This window comes from Patella vulgata, chromosome 2 (assembly GCF_932274485.2).
Source record: "Patella vulgata chromosome 2, xgPatVulg1.2, whole genome shotgun sequence".
Taxonomy (NCBI): Eukaryota; Metazoa; Mollusca; class Gastropoda; family Patellidae; genus Patella; species Patella vulgata.
The window spans coordinates 87,593,429-87,608,960 of NC_065880.2; the positions used below are offsets into that span (position 1 = coordinate 87,593,429).

Consider the following 15,532-nt stretch of genomic DNA (forward strand, 5'->3'; position numbering starts at 1 on the left):
AGCACATGCGCGTTGTATCATAAGGTCTGTCATTGAGTGGACTGTTGTGGTTTCGATTCTCCAGTTGTACGTGACAAGAAGCAAGAAGTAGGGTCGTCTGTCCAACCTTGTGGAGGGGGGTTGGATGGCTGAATGGTTAGCGTGCGCGCGCTGTATCATAAAGTCTGTCATTGAGTCGACTGGTGTGGTTTCGAATCCCCGGTTGTACGTGACAAGGAGTAGGGTCGCCTGTCCAACCTCGTGGGTTTTCTCAGGGTCCTCCGGTTTCCTCCCACTGCTAAAGACCCCTATGCACAAGCGAATTATTGAAATAAAATTATACCATATGTTAGTCCCGAAATGACCTAGTTTGTGTCGAGTGGACGTTAAACCCCATTTCTCTCTCTCTCTCCAACCTTGTGGGCTCTCTCTCTCTCTCTGTCTCTCTCTCAATATTGGGTAAAATCTATTATGTTGATATTTTGAGGGTTCTTTTCAGTGCTATTACTGCGATTGGTCCAAGAAGTGTTCTCGGTCAAAATGCAGCAAAACAACCAATGAACAATTTACGCTTACCAAATATATCTTTACCTTCAAATTTCGGCAGTACTGGTGGTCATGGACTACAGAGTTTAAATAGCTTTGGTTTACAGGGTCGTCCAGGTAAGTTGATAGATATATATTGCCATTTGTCCTTTTAGTTTGATAATGGGATGATTCTAATACGTCTAGATGTGAGGAGGCCTGGATGGTTATCCTTCGTTGGACTTCTATCTAGAATGCACCAGGTTCGAATCCTATCAAGGACAGGGGGGGTTGGATGGCCGAATGGTTAGCACATGCGTGCTGTATCATAAGGTCTGTCATTGAGTCAACTGGTGTGGTTTCGATTCCCTGTTGTACCTGACAAGGAGTATGGTCATCTGTTCAACCGCATGGATTTTCTCTGGGTCCTCCTGTTTCCTACCACTACTAAAGACTCCTACGCGCAGGCGAATTATTGAAATAAAATTGAACCATGTGTTTGTGTCAAGTAGATTAAACCCCATTTCCCTCTCTTTCAATTTTTAGAGATTCAATTTCACCATATTGTAGTTTGCAAGGGATTCAAAATAGATAAAAAAATCCAGGATGAACTTGTGCCAAAGATACATTTTGTAAGATTTAGATAAATAGCTAGCGATTATTGCTATGATAGTTTGAAAATAGATAATGTAAAATGAATAATTTGAAAATTTCATTCAAATTACTCTACTGCGAGTGAAGATATTAGCCTTTAAAGGTTTGACAACATGTGTGCAATAATTTCAACCAACGTACTGGTTGTTCGAAGCTAAGCCTCGCTCCTCCATTTTTAGCTTAAATCAAAATATGGCTGAACTGTTCTAATCTATTTCATATCGGAGAAATCCGATGCCATCGAGGGTTGATTATGGTCTGGATAAGTTAATTAATGTCTAATTAATAATTTAGATAACATTTCAGACCTAAAGAAGAACCTCCAATAGGCAGAAATACACCTAGAGTTGCTCCCCAAATATGCCAAGCTTATGTGGAATCCTCTTCCACTTCAGTAGCCATAGAATCATGTCTTGTAATATATTTTTATTTGGTTCAGCGAAATTTTATCCTAACTTATTTTTTATTTACAGAAAATGTTTATCTTTCGGATTTATCTGAATTTCCTTCGTTAAGTAACAGAAATTCTATCCCATCCAATCCGATGCCTCCACCAAGAAACTATGGTAATGTAATCTAGTTGATATATTTCTCGTTCATTTAAGACTTTCTTCGGGGGACATTTTTTATGATATGTGACCCAAAATGAGTCGGACGTCTCCAGTCTTTTACAATATGAACTAATATGTTAAAATAGGCTAAAAATATCTTTTTATCGATGTATTACGAAGGGTAAAAGTTTAGATTTGACAAATAAAGCAAGCTTAATTTTTTTAATATTTTAAATCTATTTCGACATTTATGACCAATAGTTCAGATTTAACAATAAGCAAACTAAGAAATTTTAATATTTTAAACTTATTTCGACATTGATTAAATATTTATGTATTTTCTGTGTGGTAGGGTTGACCAGCACGCTAAGTATTTATGTATTTTCTGTGTTGTAGGTTTGACCAACACACTAAATATTTATTTATTTTCTGTGCAGTAGGTTAGACAGCACACCAATTATTTTTGTATTTTCTGTGTGGTAGGTTTCAATCTGATTAAGACACCGATCTAATTTCGTTTCGTTTTTTATAGTTCAAAATTTCGTTTTTACTTGTCTTTACTACATTTGGATCTGGAAGACTTGTTATTTAACTCTTGTTCTGCTTGAAATGAGGGGTCAGCCAGTCAAATGGTCTGTTGAATCGAGAGTTTGACCTTTTTTGCGCGGAACTGTGGGTAGACATTACCAGCGATAGAAATCAAAACAAAGCAAAAGTAAATTTTAAAAAGCATGGCGGTCGCTAATTGTTAATCGAATGACTGACGTTAGATCTACATGTAGTGTAGGCCATCGAAAGTATAAAAAACGAAACGAAATATAGATCTATATTTTAATTAGATTGGGTAGGTTTGACCAGCACACTAAGTATTTATATGTTGTCTGTACGGTAGGTTTGACCACCACACTAAGTATTTATATATTATGTGTGCATTATTTATGATCAGCACACTAAGTATTTATATATTATGTGTGCTGTAGGTTTGACCAGCACACCAAGTATTTATGTATTTTCTGTGTGGCAGGGTTGACCAGCACACTAAATATCTATGTATTTCGTATGCGATAGGTTTGACCAGCACACCAATTATTTTTGCATATTATGTGTGCAGTATTTATGATCAGCACACTAAGTATTTGTATAATTTCTGTGTAGTAGGTATGATAAGTAAACCTGTACAAGAGGCAGCACCAGAGTTTAATATTACACAAGAAGAATTTCCGGCGTTACCTGGTTCTCAGAGTAAGTTTCCTCAATTAGTTCCTTAATTAATCCCCTGATTAACAAAGATTGAAGTTGGGGTTGGGTGGTCTAGTGGTTTGAAATCAAAAGGTCTGTCATTGAGTCAACTACCATGGTTTTTGATTCACAAGGAGTAGGGTCACCTGTCTAACCTTGTGGGTTTTCTCCGGGTCCTTTCTGTTTCCTCCCACTGCTAATGACGATATACACACAAATTATTTAAATAAAATGGAACAATATATTAGTCCCGAATGATCTAGTTTGTGTCGAGTGGACGTTAAACCCCATTTCTCTCTCTCTCTTGATAAACTTGTGTTAGGGCATGTAATGTTTATTAACAAATATAAGCAAAAGGCAGAGAAGGAATATCATTACTTATCTTGAAGATTTTAATGTATTTTGTATATAAATAATTTAATAATTTTGTTTTTCTTTAGTAGCATCAACATCATCTACTGGTGAATTATCAAATAAATCTGTAAGTATTCTATATTCATGATGTTTGGTTAGGTGGTAGGGTGGTTGGATGGTTAGTTGTTTCCAACCTCGTGGGTTTTCTCCGGGTCCTCCGGTTTCCTCCCACTGCTAAAGACCCCTACGTGCAAGCGAATTATTGAATTAAAATTAAACAATATGTTAGTCCCGAAATGACCTAGTTTGTGTCGAGTGGACGTTAAACCCCATTTCTCTCTCTCTCTCTCTGGGTGGTTGTTTGGTTGGGTGGTCTAGTGCATACACTTTAGATCATAAGGTCTGTTGTACCATGGGTGGAGGATTGGGTGGCCGACTGGTTAGCACATGCGCATTGTGTCATAAGGTCTGTCATTGCTTCATCTGGTGTGGTTTCGATTCCCCGCATGTATGTTACAAGGAGTAATGTCGCCTGCCCAACCTCATGGTTTTTTTTCCAGGTCCTCCGGTTTCCTCCGACTGCTAAAGACCCCTATGCGCAAACGGATAATGGAAATAAAATTGAACCATGTTAGTCCCGAAATGACCTAGTTTGAAATAGTTTGTGTTAATTGGACCGGAGATCCCATTTCTGTCTGTTTGTCTTTCTGGTCATGGTTTTGATTCTCGGCTTTTATGTGACAAAGAGTAGGGTTTCCTCTGGGTCCTCTGGTTGCCTCCCACGGCTAAACACCCAAACGTCACCCCAACGTGAAAGTGAATTACTGAAAATAAATTGAACCATATGTTATTCCCGATAGGACTATTCAATATTTTAATTCTGATATTTCTGTTTACAGCAGTTACCTACGACTGGTTTATACGACCAGTTAACAGGTAAAGGAGACACAAGCAAATTTTTAGGTGAAAAAACTCAGCCGTCACAAATACCAAAACGTGGGATACAGACGCATCCTGATGGTATGTAATATTTCAATTATATAATTTGCTGATCGTAGTTTCATTTTTCCTGACAATATCAAATTTTATATGGCTTAAACATGCATTATGCAAGAGCAAAATCTGCTTATTACAAGTCTTTCTTTAGGCCTGAAATGTTATCTAAATTAGCAATTAGACATTAATTAACTTATCCAGACCATAATAAACTCTTGATGTCAAGGCTAGCCTTCGATGTAGGCTGGATTAGATTCCTATATGACGTCAGACATTTGATTAACCAATCAGCATTGATGTTACTAGTGGATTACCCACAGTTCCGGGCAAAAAAGGTCAAACACTCGATTCGACAGACCATTTGATTGGCTGACCCCTCATTTCAAGCAGAACACGAGTTAAATAACAACGCTTCCAGATCCAAGTGTAGTAAAGACAAGTAAAACGAAATATTGAACTATAAAAACGAACCGAAATAGGATCTGTGTTTTAACCAGATTGAAACGACATTATTATAGGTAGATAAAATACAAACTTCCATTCAGTTGGATGAGAAATATTTTACCCAGCACTTAAAGGTGACGCTTGCATCTTAACAGGTGACGCTTGCATCTTAACAGGTGGCGCTAACATCTTAATAATATATTATCTGCTTATTGAATGGATTTGAAATGAAATGAAATGGGGTTTAACGTCCTACTGTTCTTCTCCGACTGGGCTAATGAAGACGGGCATACGCCATACAGTGTGCTATGAGGGATATTTTGCCCAGACAGCGGCGCTATGGCCTACTCTTATATCGAATTCCAACTGCGAAGGGATCTTATATGTGCACGCCAATGTGTACACGGGACCTCGATTATTGGTCCCATCCAAAGAACTAGACAGCTGTACATGTCAGGCTCTCCGTCCAGCACCACTGACATGTGGATACCATGCCGGAAAATTCTGGTGAACTTTGTCAGCCAACACCAGAAGTGAAGCAAGGCTGACAAGCCAGTGTCTTACTCACTTAGACACCATGGCTCCCGAATGGATTTTATGTTCAGATGTAAAGAACCCTTGGCAGTTGGAATTCGATATATATGTAGACTGTAACCCCACTGTCCGGGCAAAATGTCCCTAATAGCACACTGTATGGAGTATGAACGTCATCATTAGTCCAGTCGGAGTACATCTTCAATAGAAGGCTTGATCTCGCTTTAACTATGTACATCTTGTCAAGGCCTTCACGTATTACCTGCATATTTTGGCACTAATTTCGATTGGGTACAAGCTCAACTTGTGAGTCTATCAGGTTCCTCGATCATTGCGAATACCAAGTCTCGCGCCATCAAGCTAAAATGTCTACCTGTGATAATCGAGTTGCAAAGTTCAAGGTTCATTCAATGTCAAGGTTTCTGTGGAGGTCGCGATGTCACAACCTCTGATTGGACGCTACTGCTCACGTGTCTGTAGATAACATAGCTATAAGCTCGGGGAATTGTGAAGTAAACAAGCAACGGCCAGATGTTGTGAAACTTGCAGTCGTTGCTTCAGGAACATGGTCGGAGTAGAACAGTAGGACGTTAAACCCCATTTCATTCATTCCAAATTATTTTTTTTACAGGGCTTTAATAAATTTGTTTGATGTTCTGATTTTAGGTACGATATCTAATATTCCCCCGGGTATGGTGACAGATCAGTTTGGTATTGTGGGATTGTTATCGTTTATCCGAGCAACAGAAACCAATCAACATTTAGTTCCCGCTTTAATACCTGGGATAGATTTAACAACACTTGGTCTTAATTTAAATTCTCCTGAGTAAGTTATTATTTCAACCTGAGTAAGTCATTCTTTCAACTCAAGTAAGTCATTCCTTCAACTCTAGTAAGTCATTCCTTCAACTCGAGTAAGTCATTCCTCCAACCTGAATAACTTATCACAATCTTGAGTTTAGTCATTGTCTTAAACCTCTGTCTTAGTCTCGAAATGACCTAGTTTGTGTCGAGTGGACGTTAAACCCCATTTCTCTCTCTCTCTCTTAAACCCCTGTCATTCCTGAAATTTGAGTAATTCTTCCAAATGTGTATTTAACAAACTTGAGTAAATCATTCTTTAAATCTGAGCTTGGGTTGTGTGGCCAAATGGTTTCCCACTACTGCTAATGACCCCTAATTTATGCAATAAAATTATTCCATTTTGGTCCCGAAATGACCTGGATTGTATGGAGTGGACCTTAAATCCAATTTCTCTTTTTAACCCGAGCAAGGCATTCTTCCATTTGTTAACTCTGAGAAGATCATTCTTTCAACCCAAGGGGATCAAAGTGGCTAAGTGGGTAAGATCCTGCATTGGAAGAGAAAGTTCATCCCGATTTTCCGGCATGGGTCCCCTTGTCACTGATGCAGGACGGAGGGTCTGACAAGGAAAGCTGTCTAGTTGTTCGGATGGGATGAAAAACCGAGGTCCCGTGTACATATTGGCGTGCACGTAAAAGATCCCTTGACAGTTGGAATTCGATAAAAGAGTAGACCATAGTGCCGCTGTCTGGGCAAAATTTCCCTCATAGAACACTGTATGGCGTATGCCCATCTTCATTAGCCCAGTTCGGAGCAGAACAGTAGGACGTTAAACCCCATTTCATTTTCTTTCAACCCAAATTAGCATTCTTTCAGTTGGAGGAAGTAATTATATTTCAACCTGAGTAAGTCATTCTTTCAACCTGTGTAAGTCATTCTTCCATCCGGAGTATTTCAAGTTTGTGATTTTTTTGAACATTAAATGTTAAAATTTGTTTTCTTCCAGAATTTTGTACAGTACGTTTCAATCTCCGTGGGCCGAAGCCCCTTGTCGACCTCAAGATATAGGTAAGCTCATATACCCCTATTAACAAGACAGACGGACATTGCAAACAACAAAATTATGTCTATCTTGTTAAAGGGCACATAAGATGGACGAGAAAACTTTTCGGTACATATAGACAACGGTTACTATGTTCACTTTACAGCAAGTTCCCACCAATCTCATTAAAATTAATTCAGCTATAAATGTTTAAGTATCTGACACCCCAAAAGGCTTTTCAATTTTGCAATTACAGCCTTAATCCGGTTGATTGCCTGGTGACATCACAGGGACTACACATAGTTATATACATTATCAATACAATATATCACTGTCTGGTCTGGCATTAATGAATACACATGCCGGCTGTATATAGGTAATTAAGGAATAAACATTCCGAATATGCATTCGGTCAGTGGCGCCTGATGGGATTAAGAGTGTTTTTGATAATTGGCAAAGTCATTTTTACGGTATGTCGCTTTTTGTGACTTTGAGTGACGATAACTGAATTAATTTTAATCAGATTGGTGTGGACTTCCTGTTAAGCGGACATAGTAACCATTCACTATACGTACCGAAAAGTTTTCTTGCCCATCTTATGTGCCCTTTAAGTGAATGAATCCGGATGCCAACCGTAGGGGTCCATTGAACTATACAGACTTCTCTCCAAATGAAATCAACTCGCAACAGGGGAGACAATCCACACAAAACGGGGAATATTTGCCAAGGATTTTTATTAAGATCTGTGAGATAAATATATTACCTCTGTAAGTCGGGGGGTTGGATGGCCGAATGGTTAGCACATGCGCTCTGTATCATAAAGCCTGTCATTGAGTCATCTGGCATGGTTTCGAATCCCCGGTTATACGTGACAAGGAGTAGGGTTGCCTGTTCAACCTGGTGGGTTTTCTCCGGGTCCTCTGGTTTCCTCCCACTGCTAAAGACCCATACGCGAACGCGAATTATTGAAATAAAATTGAATCATATGTTAGTCCCGAAATAACCTAGTTTGTGTCGAGTGGAGTTAAACCCCATTTCTCTCTCTCTCTCTCTCTCTCTCTCTCTCTCTCTGGTCAGTTTAATATTAATGATAATTTGTTTTATTTTAGATTTTCATGTTCCATCTGAATATATAACTAATATATTTATACGAGAAAAGGTAATTATAATGTTTATAATATTCTCTATCATCATCCTTCTTCCCTTACTCTGGCTAACTTCCAGACCTCATAATGGTGTCATCATCTTTAAAGTTACAATTTCATATTTTTAAGTTATATTTTTAAAATGTATTAAAATAAAGCCCTAAAAATAGATACCAGTCCTACCTTGTTAAAGAATAATCCTATTAATCCTATAATTCACTATTGCCAGTTGAGAAATTGGCAAAAATATCATTTTCAACTTCAAATTCAAACGTTTGAAGATAGCTAATCCATGGTGGGGAATAGGAAAACAAGGGAGGTAATTGTGTTATTATTTCCGATGTGAAGATGTTTAAGTGTGAGAAAGATAACCTATGATCGTATAATAGTGAGTTGACAACCTATTGAGCAAAAGACATAGAAATAATTATGTTATGAAATTGTAACTTTAAAATAAAAGTACCAGGAATTCTTGGCTCGGTTTTGATCCTGTTGATCGAGACAATTCCTCAAGACTTCCATCTGTTTTAGTTTTTTGTGAATAGTGAAAGAACACAGTTTAGTCTTTTGTATTGTACAAAAACCTGGGCCCTGTGTAAACTTTGGGATGCATGTAATCTGATTAGAATACAGATCTATTATTTCGTTTTGTTTCGTTTTTTATACGGTCTGTTGCGGCGAGTTCTTGGCATATGATGCACGGCTCTACTACATGAAGAACTGACAGGTTGTAGTGGAAGGTCGTGTCAGAGGTCATAGAAGCAGCTTTTGACCCTATGACGTTAGACATTTGATTAACCAATCTAGTGGGACACACAATTCCGTGCATCACACGCCAAGCACTCGCCGCAACAGACCGTTTCATTGGCTAATCTCTCACATCAACCAGAATGTGGGTTATATAACAACTCTTCCACATCCTAGTGTAGTAAAGACATGTAAAAACGAAATTTTGAACTATAAAAAAATGAAACGAAATAGGATCTGTATTTTAATCAGATTCGGGGACATGTAAAAAAAACAAATTCACATTTGAAATTCAATGAATAGAAGGTTGAACAATTTTCATCCTTGCACACTATAAGATGTATGCCCATTGTCTTTGGGGGGGTGGATGGCTGAATGGTTAGCATGTGCGCGCTGTATCATAAAGTCAATGAGTCAACTGGCGGGATTTCGCTTACACGGTTGTACCTGACAAGGAGTAGGGTCGCCTGTCCAACCTCATGGGTTTTCTTCGGGTCCTCCAGTTTCCTCCCACTGCTAAAGACCCCTACGTGCAAGCGAATTATGGAAATAAAATTGAACCATGTGTTAGTCCTGAAATGACCTAGTTTGTGTCGAAATGAATTAGTTTGTGTTGAGTGGATGTTAAACCCCATTTCTCTCTCTGTCTCTCTCTCTCTCCCTCTCTCTCTCTCTCCCATTGTCTTTAACCCATTAATAACCCTAAATTAAAATTTGAATATTTTATTATTTCAGTTAGCACCAATCAAATTAAATCGTTATGGTGAAGATTTGTTGTTTTTTCTCTTCTATATGAGCGGTGGTGACGTTCTACAGTTAGCAGCGGCAGCAGAATTGTAAGTTAGTTCAGATTCTCTTGGTCAAGATTGGCTGAGAAAATTCATCGGGATTTTCTGTCATCATTTCCCCTTGTCAGTGGTGCAGGACAAGGACAGCTGTCTAGTCGTTCGGATGGGATGAAAATCTGAGGTCCCGTGTATACATTGGCATGCACGTTAGAGATCCGTTGGCAGTGGGAATTCGATATAAGAGTAGGAAGGGTGTCGCTACACAGGCAAAATTTCAGTCATAGCACACTGTATGGTGTATGTCTGTCTTTATTTAGCCCATTCGGAGCAGACCAGTAGGACGTTCATTTAATTTTTTTTCTCTTGGCCGAGAAAGATCTTCAAGCTTTTTCATTTCGCCCATCATGATCTAACATCTTAAAGTAGATAAACTTGATGGTGAGCTTAAAGTAGTTAAGTCTCTAACTCAATATCATCCAAAGTCTTACACATTGAAAACAAGAATTATTTCTCATTTCAAATCAACATTGATGTTGTTATCTTACCGGGAAAAGGTAGGCTTCTGATATCCAATATTTAAGACAAAATAAACATTTTACCATTGGTACAGGAATTGTGTACCATAGTGTGTTTCATCGTCATTTGTAACAAGTGACCAGAAAGAGCGAGGCTAGACATAACTTATCTGGAGTGCATGCGCAATAGACTGGAATAACCAGGGTTGAGACTCATTCCACATTTCGCTAGACATAACTGATTTGAAATTAGAGTCAAAACGGAAACAATTGAATGTAAATCAGTTTATATACAATCAGATTACATTATTATATGCGTTGCGACCCATTTGGGTCAATTTCTAGGTCCCGAATATTAGCGATTTAGCTCCTTTAAGTTTCCCCCAACACAAATCCTATTTCGTTTCGATTTTTATGATGCAAAATTTTCACTCCACTAGATCAGGATCACAAAGAGTTGATAAATAACCTGCGTTCTGGTTGATGTAAGGGATTAGCCAATTAAATGATCACTGTGACTCACAGATAACTGTGGGTAGACATTCACAGCGATACAAAACAAAACAAAGCAAAAGTTGTAATTCTGAATTGCCACTTGAAACTCACACACTGACCCTTTTCTTTCCAAAGAGGGGATTAGTGGTCGAATGGTTAACACGTGGGTGTTGAATCAGAATGTCTGTCATTGAGTCAAATTGTGTGGTTTCGATTCCCTGCTTGTATGTGACAAGGAGAAGGGTCGCTGTCCAACCTTGTGGGTTTTCTCCGGGTCCTCCGGTTTCCTCCCACTACTAAAGACACATGCACAAGCAAATTATAGATATAAAATATGAACCATATGTTAGTCCCTAAGTGAACTAGTTTGTGTCGAGTGGGTGTTAAACCCCATTTCTCTCTGTCTCTTTATTGTATTTTATCATTGGTTAAAATCTTTTGTAAATGTTTGTTTTTCCAGACATACGAGAGATTGGCGATATCATAAAGAAGAAAGAACATGGATGACCAGGGCTCCAGGGATGGAAGCCGTCGTCAAAACAAACACTTATGAACGAGGCACTTATTATTTTTTTGATGCACAAAAATGGAGGAAAGTAGCGCGGGAGTTTCACTTAGAGTACGACAAGTTAGAGGAACGACCTTCTCTTCCCCCAACCCTTCATCATAACCCTAACAACCCAAATCAACCAATCGTAGCACACTAGTTTCTCTTCCAGCACCTCCCAATTTCAACACTCGATACTTATATATGTCAACAACTTTCTTTTTTATTGTACTTGACAAGGAGTAGGGTCACCTGTCCAACCTCGTGGGTTTTCTTCAGGTTTTCCGGTTTCCTCCCACTGCTAAAGACACCTACGCGCAAGCGAATTATTGAAATAAAAAAATTAAACCATATGTTAGTCCTGAAATGACCTAGTTTGTGTCGAGTGGACATTAAACCCCATTTCTCTCTCTCTCTCTCTCTCTCTCTCTCTCTCTGCAAGGTAAAAATCTTTTGACTATTACAAATTATGGTTGAATAGATAATTCAAATATTGGGATATAACAGATTTTACTTTAAAGGATCTGCTTGCTCTGTTGTTCGTGCTTTTCTCATCACTAATGGATCAAAACAAATCAACAATTAACTGTTGAAAGAGGTCTGTGCCTTCACTGATCTTATAAACCTGTAACGGTAAATCTCTTTGATCTTTGGGGTATATTCTATGCCCGGAATAACTTGCGGTCTGAAAGTCGGGGGAGGTTATGGATACATACAGGGAAATTTGGGGTTATTCTTATGAAAGTTTTTCTTTCATCTTGCGTACATGTAAACAGATGGTTTATAAGCAAGATAAAGTCCTCGACTTCGGTTATGCCGGGGAAGAAAGACTTCAGAAAAAACCCTCGACAGAAAAAACTCGGATTTTCTTTCTCTCGGGTTATTCTCTTCAGTCTTTCTTTCCCCAGCATAATCGAAGTCGAGGACTGTATCCTACACTTAAAGCATGGTAATTCCTCGAATACAAGATATTAGTTTTTGAGTTTTTTTCTTATGTTCTTTCAAATTGAAAAGCTAAAATTATGTTGGATATTTTCTTGGTGACACCCCTCCCCCTCTCCACCCAAGTCACCAGAAATATTTAACTTTTATATTCCTAGCATATTGTTTTGTTATATTTTCTAATTTTCAACTAGAAATATTGTTGTGTTTCACTACATGCTTCACTATTCTGGGGTTTTCCAATCTTTTTGTATGAATAATGAATATGGTATATTTATATATAAATTTTCCGGTCTTTTTAAAAAAAGGGGGGTTGGATGGCCAAATGGTTAGCATGTGCGCACTGTATCATAAGGTCTGTCATTGAGTCATCTGATGTGGTTTCGAATCCCCGGTTGTACGTGACAAGCAGTGGGGTCACCTGTCCAACCTCGTGGGTTTTCTCCGGGTCCTCCAGTTTCCTTACACTGCTACAGATCCCTACGCACAAAAAAAATGATTGAAATAAAATTTGAACATGTTAATCGCGAAATGACCTAGTTTGTGTTGAGTGGATGTTAAACCCCATCTATCTTTCTCTCTCTGGTCAAGTCAGTTGAACAATATCGACTTGAAAAAGGAAAAAAATAAAAATTGAAGGAAAGCGAGTTTTAAATCGGGTAGTGAACTATATATGATATAAGATAAAAACAGAGCCAGATTAAGACTATAGGGCTACTAGTACTGTGTAGCCCCTAGAAAGACAGAGTTATATGTTCTGTATCCAGTACCTGCTTTCACAAAGCATTCTCAGACTTAAGTTAAGAATTTACTCAACTTTCAATCACTGTTAATGACAAATATCTTTGATCCAGAAACACAAAACTTTGCACATAGTTTCTTATTGATGTATTTGGTAAGTTTTATAAAGGAATATATATTTTAGTTACAATAAGATTAAGTTTGAGTATATTCTTAATTCAAGTCTGAGAATGCTTTGTAATTTGTACCCAACGACAACCTTTGTTTTTGCCATTGTACGTTTACTACAAATATATATAGGGTATATTAAAGTTGTATTATGTAATAGTTCAAAATTAGATAATCAGAAATTAATATATTGAAAATTTCATTCAAATACTTTATTCTGAGCGATGTTATGTTTGAATTTTTGACAAGATGTAGCGTATATTTTTTATTATAGTAATAATGATACTTGACAATCAAGACTAAGTTTATTTTATCGTTAAATTATTAAATCTCGCAGGTGCTCTATTCCATTTAAATCTCGGCCATCCGATGCGTAGAGAGTTGATTATAGTCTTATCATGTGAATAAATGTTTTAACACATATCTGCACAATAGGCAGATTTAGCTCTTACGTAATGTGTCTTTAATTGAACCCCTATTTTTTAAATAGATAATTTAAAGTATGGGTACTCATACCTTGATTCAGTATTCACAAATTAAATAACTTTTCAGTTAGTCTTTGGATGCCCACCCAACTGACGAGGACCATGGGCATATTCATGGTCGGACGATTTAGGACGTTTGGAAAATAGTGTCGGACATGTCCGAAATCCCATCACTGTTCTAAAGCCCATGCCTTAATCTGGTTCTGCATAAATATTAGAGTATATTTGGTGCAAATTGAAGAGGAAGTATTATATATATTATGTGTGTATATTGATGAAGACGAACCACTAGATTACGGCCAAACCAAATTAAACTATAGTTCTTTGTGGCCTTGATAAATATATTAATGAATAGCCACTTGAGTCCAGACCCCCACCCCCATGCTGGAGCAGAGAATTTTTTTTCCACATAAATTCATGGAAATAACGCTGTTTTGGCTCATCACTCCATTGTAATCATGAGCAGAAATGTTGTATCAAAGCTGCTGATTTTATTAAATTTGTGGGTAGTTCCCCACAACCTAACACCAAACTTGATGTCTCCGCCTTGGATCCCCCCCCACCCCGTCCTCAAATTCCCGGACACGGCTCTGTGATATGGAATACAAGTTACTCAAAAGTTTACATCTGGTGACGTTTGGATGAGGGTTTTCTGGTCGTCATCAAACAAAGAATGACACTTGAGTTCCCGTGAACAATTTCAGTCTTTGGAACTAAAATTCATTGAAAAGATAAAACAAGTATTTTTCCCCATGGAACAAAGGTTTAAATTGGGTTGGCCTATGTGGTATTATAGCATTGTAAATAAAGCATACTTCATGATATAAAACTTATATAATAGTTGTATTGATTATTTGTTACACCCAAGGGGATCACGGTGGCTAAGTGGATAAAACGTTGGCTCGCCTGCCTGGAGGTCGGGTGTTCGATCCCTGCATTGGCCGAGAAAGTTCATCCAGATTTTCCAGCGTGGTTTCCCCTTGTCAGTGATGCAGGACGAAGGGCCTGACAAGGACAGCTGTCTAGTTGTGCGGATGGCATGAAAAACCATGCACGTAAAATATCCCTTGGCAGTTGGAATTCGATATAAGAGTAGGCCATAGTGCCGCTGCCCGGACAAAATTTCCCTCATCGCACATTAGCCCAGTTTAGGAGCAGAACAGTAGGACGTTAAACCCCATTTCATTTCATTTCATTTCTGTTACACTCAAGCCTGCAAATAAAAGCACTTGTCATATGCCACTCTGGTGCCTGTATTTTGCATGACACTGGTTTGTCCTTTTTCAGGAGCAACATGGGTTTAAAAAGTGAGGTCCCATGCACGTAAAAGATCCCCTGGCAGTTAGAATTCAAAATAAGAGTAGGCGCGGAGTCCTGCTTCCGGGACAAAAATTTCCCTCGTAGAACACTGTATGATGTATGCCCGTCTTAATTAGACCAGTCGGAGCTGAACAGCAGGACGTTAAACCCAAATTTCACATGTTGTGTACATTTATAATTAATATAATGAAACTCTTGAAAACTGCAGTTATGACCCCTGAACAGAAAAGTGTATTCTTAAACTTGAAAACCACCCTCGACATCCTTAAAAAAAAAAAAGAACAGAATTTGATATCAATCCTTTCATTTTATTTAAACCATACACAATATTTACAATATTCTGGTATCAATTTATTACCAATAAAAACAATTATCAACTTAATATATAATTTATACAAACAGAACTTATTTAAATCTGATCGATTGTATATCCAAGTCTAAACTTGGAGAAATGGTCTACTATCTTTGTCAAGGACTAGTAAAAAAAACCGTTTTAAGCAGAGCAGTATGATCAATC

The 15,532-nt window shown here is 38.0% G+C and overlaps 1 protein-coding gene across 5 annotated transcripts in view; it reads left to right on the forward strand.

Moving 5' to 3' along the window:
• LOC126811519 (CCR4-NOT transcription complex subunit 2) overlaps positions 1-14,535 on the forward strand; it is a 27,755-nt gene extending 13,220 nt beyond the window's left edge. For 2 of the 5 annotated variants that reach the window (XM_050537202.2, XM_050537206.2), the window contains exons 8-17: positions 479-642; positions 1,632-1,724; positions 2,865-2,951; positions 3,389-3,429; positions 4,202-4,322; positions 5,943-6,102; positions 7,087-7,148; positions 8,232-8,281; positions 9,750-9,850; positions 11,273-14,535. In XM_050537202.2, coding sequence (XP_050393159.1) covers positions 479-642; positions 1,632-1,724; positions 2,865-2,951; positions 3,389-3,429; positions 4,202-4,322; positions 5,943-6,102; positions 7,087-7,148; positions 8,232-8,281; positions 9,750-9,850; positions 11,273-11,519 — 1,126 coding nt within the window. In that variant the 3' untranslated portion in view covers positions 11,520-14,535. The remainder of the gene's footprint in view (positions 1-478; positions 643-1,631; positions 1,725-2,864; positions 2,952-3,388; positions 3,430-4,201; positions 4,323-5,942; positions 6,103-7,086; positions 7,149-8,231; positions 8,282-9,749; positions 9,851-11,272) is intronic. The other 3 variants (XM_050537204.2, XM_050537203.2, XM_050537205.2) reach the window with 3 other exon arrangements.
• Positions 14,536-15,532: the final 997 nt, after the last annotated feature.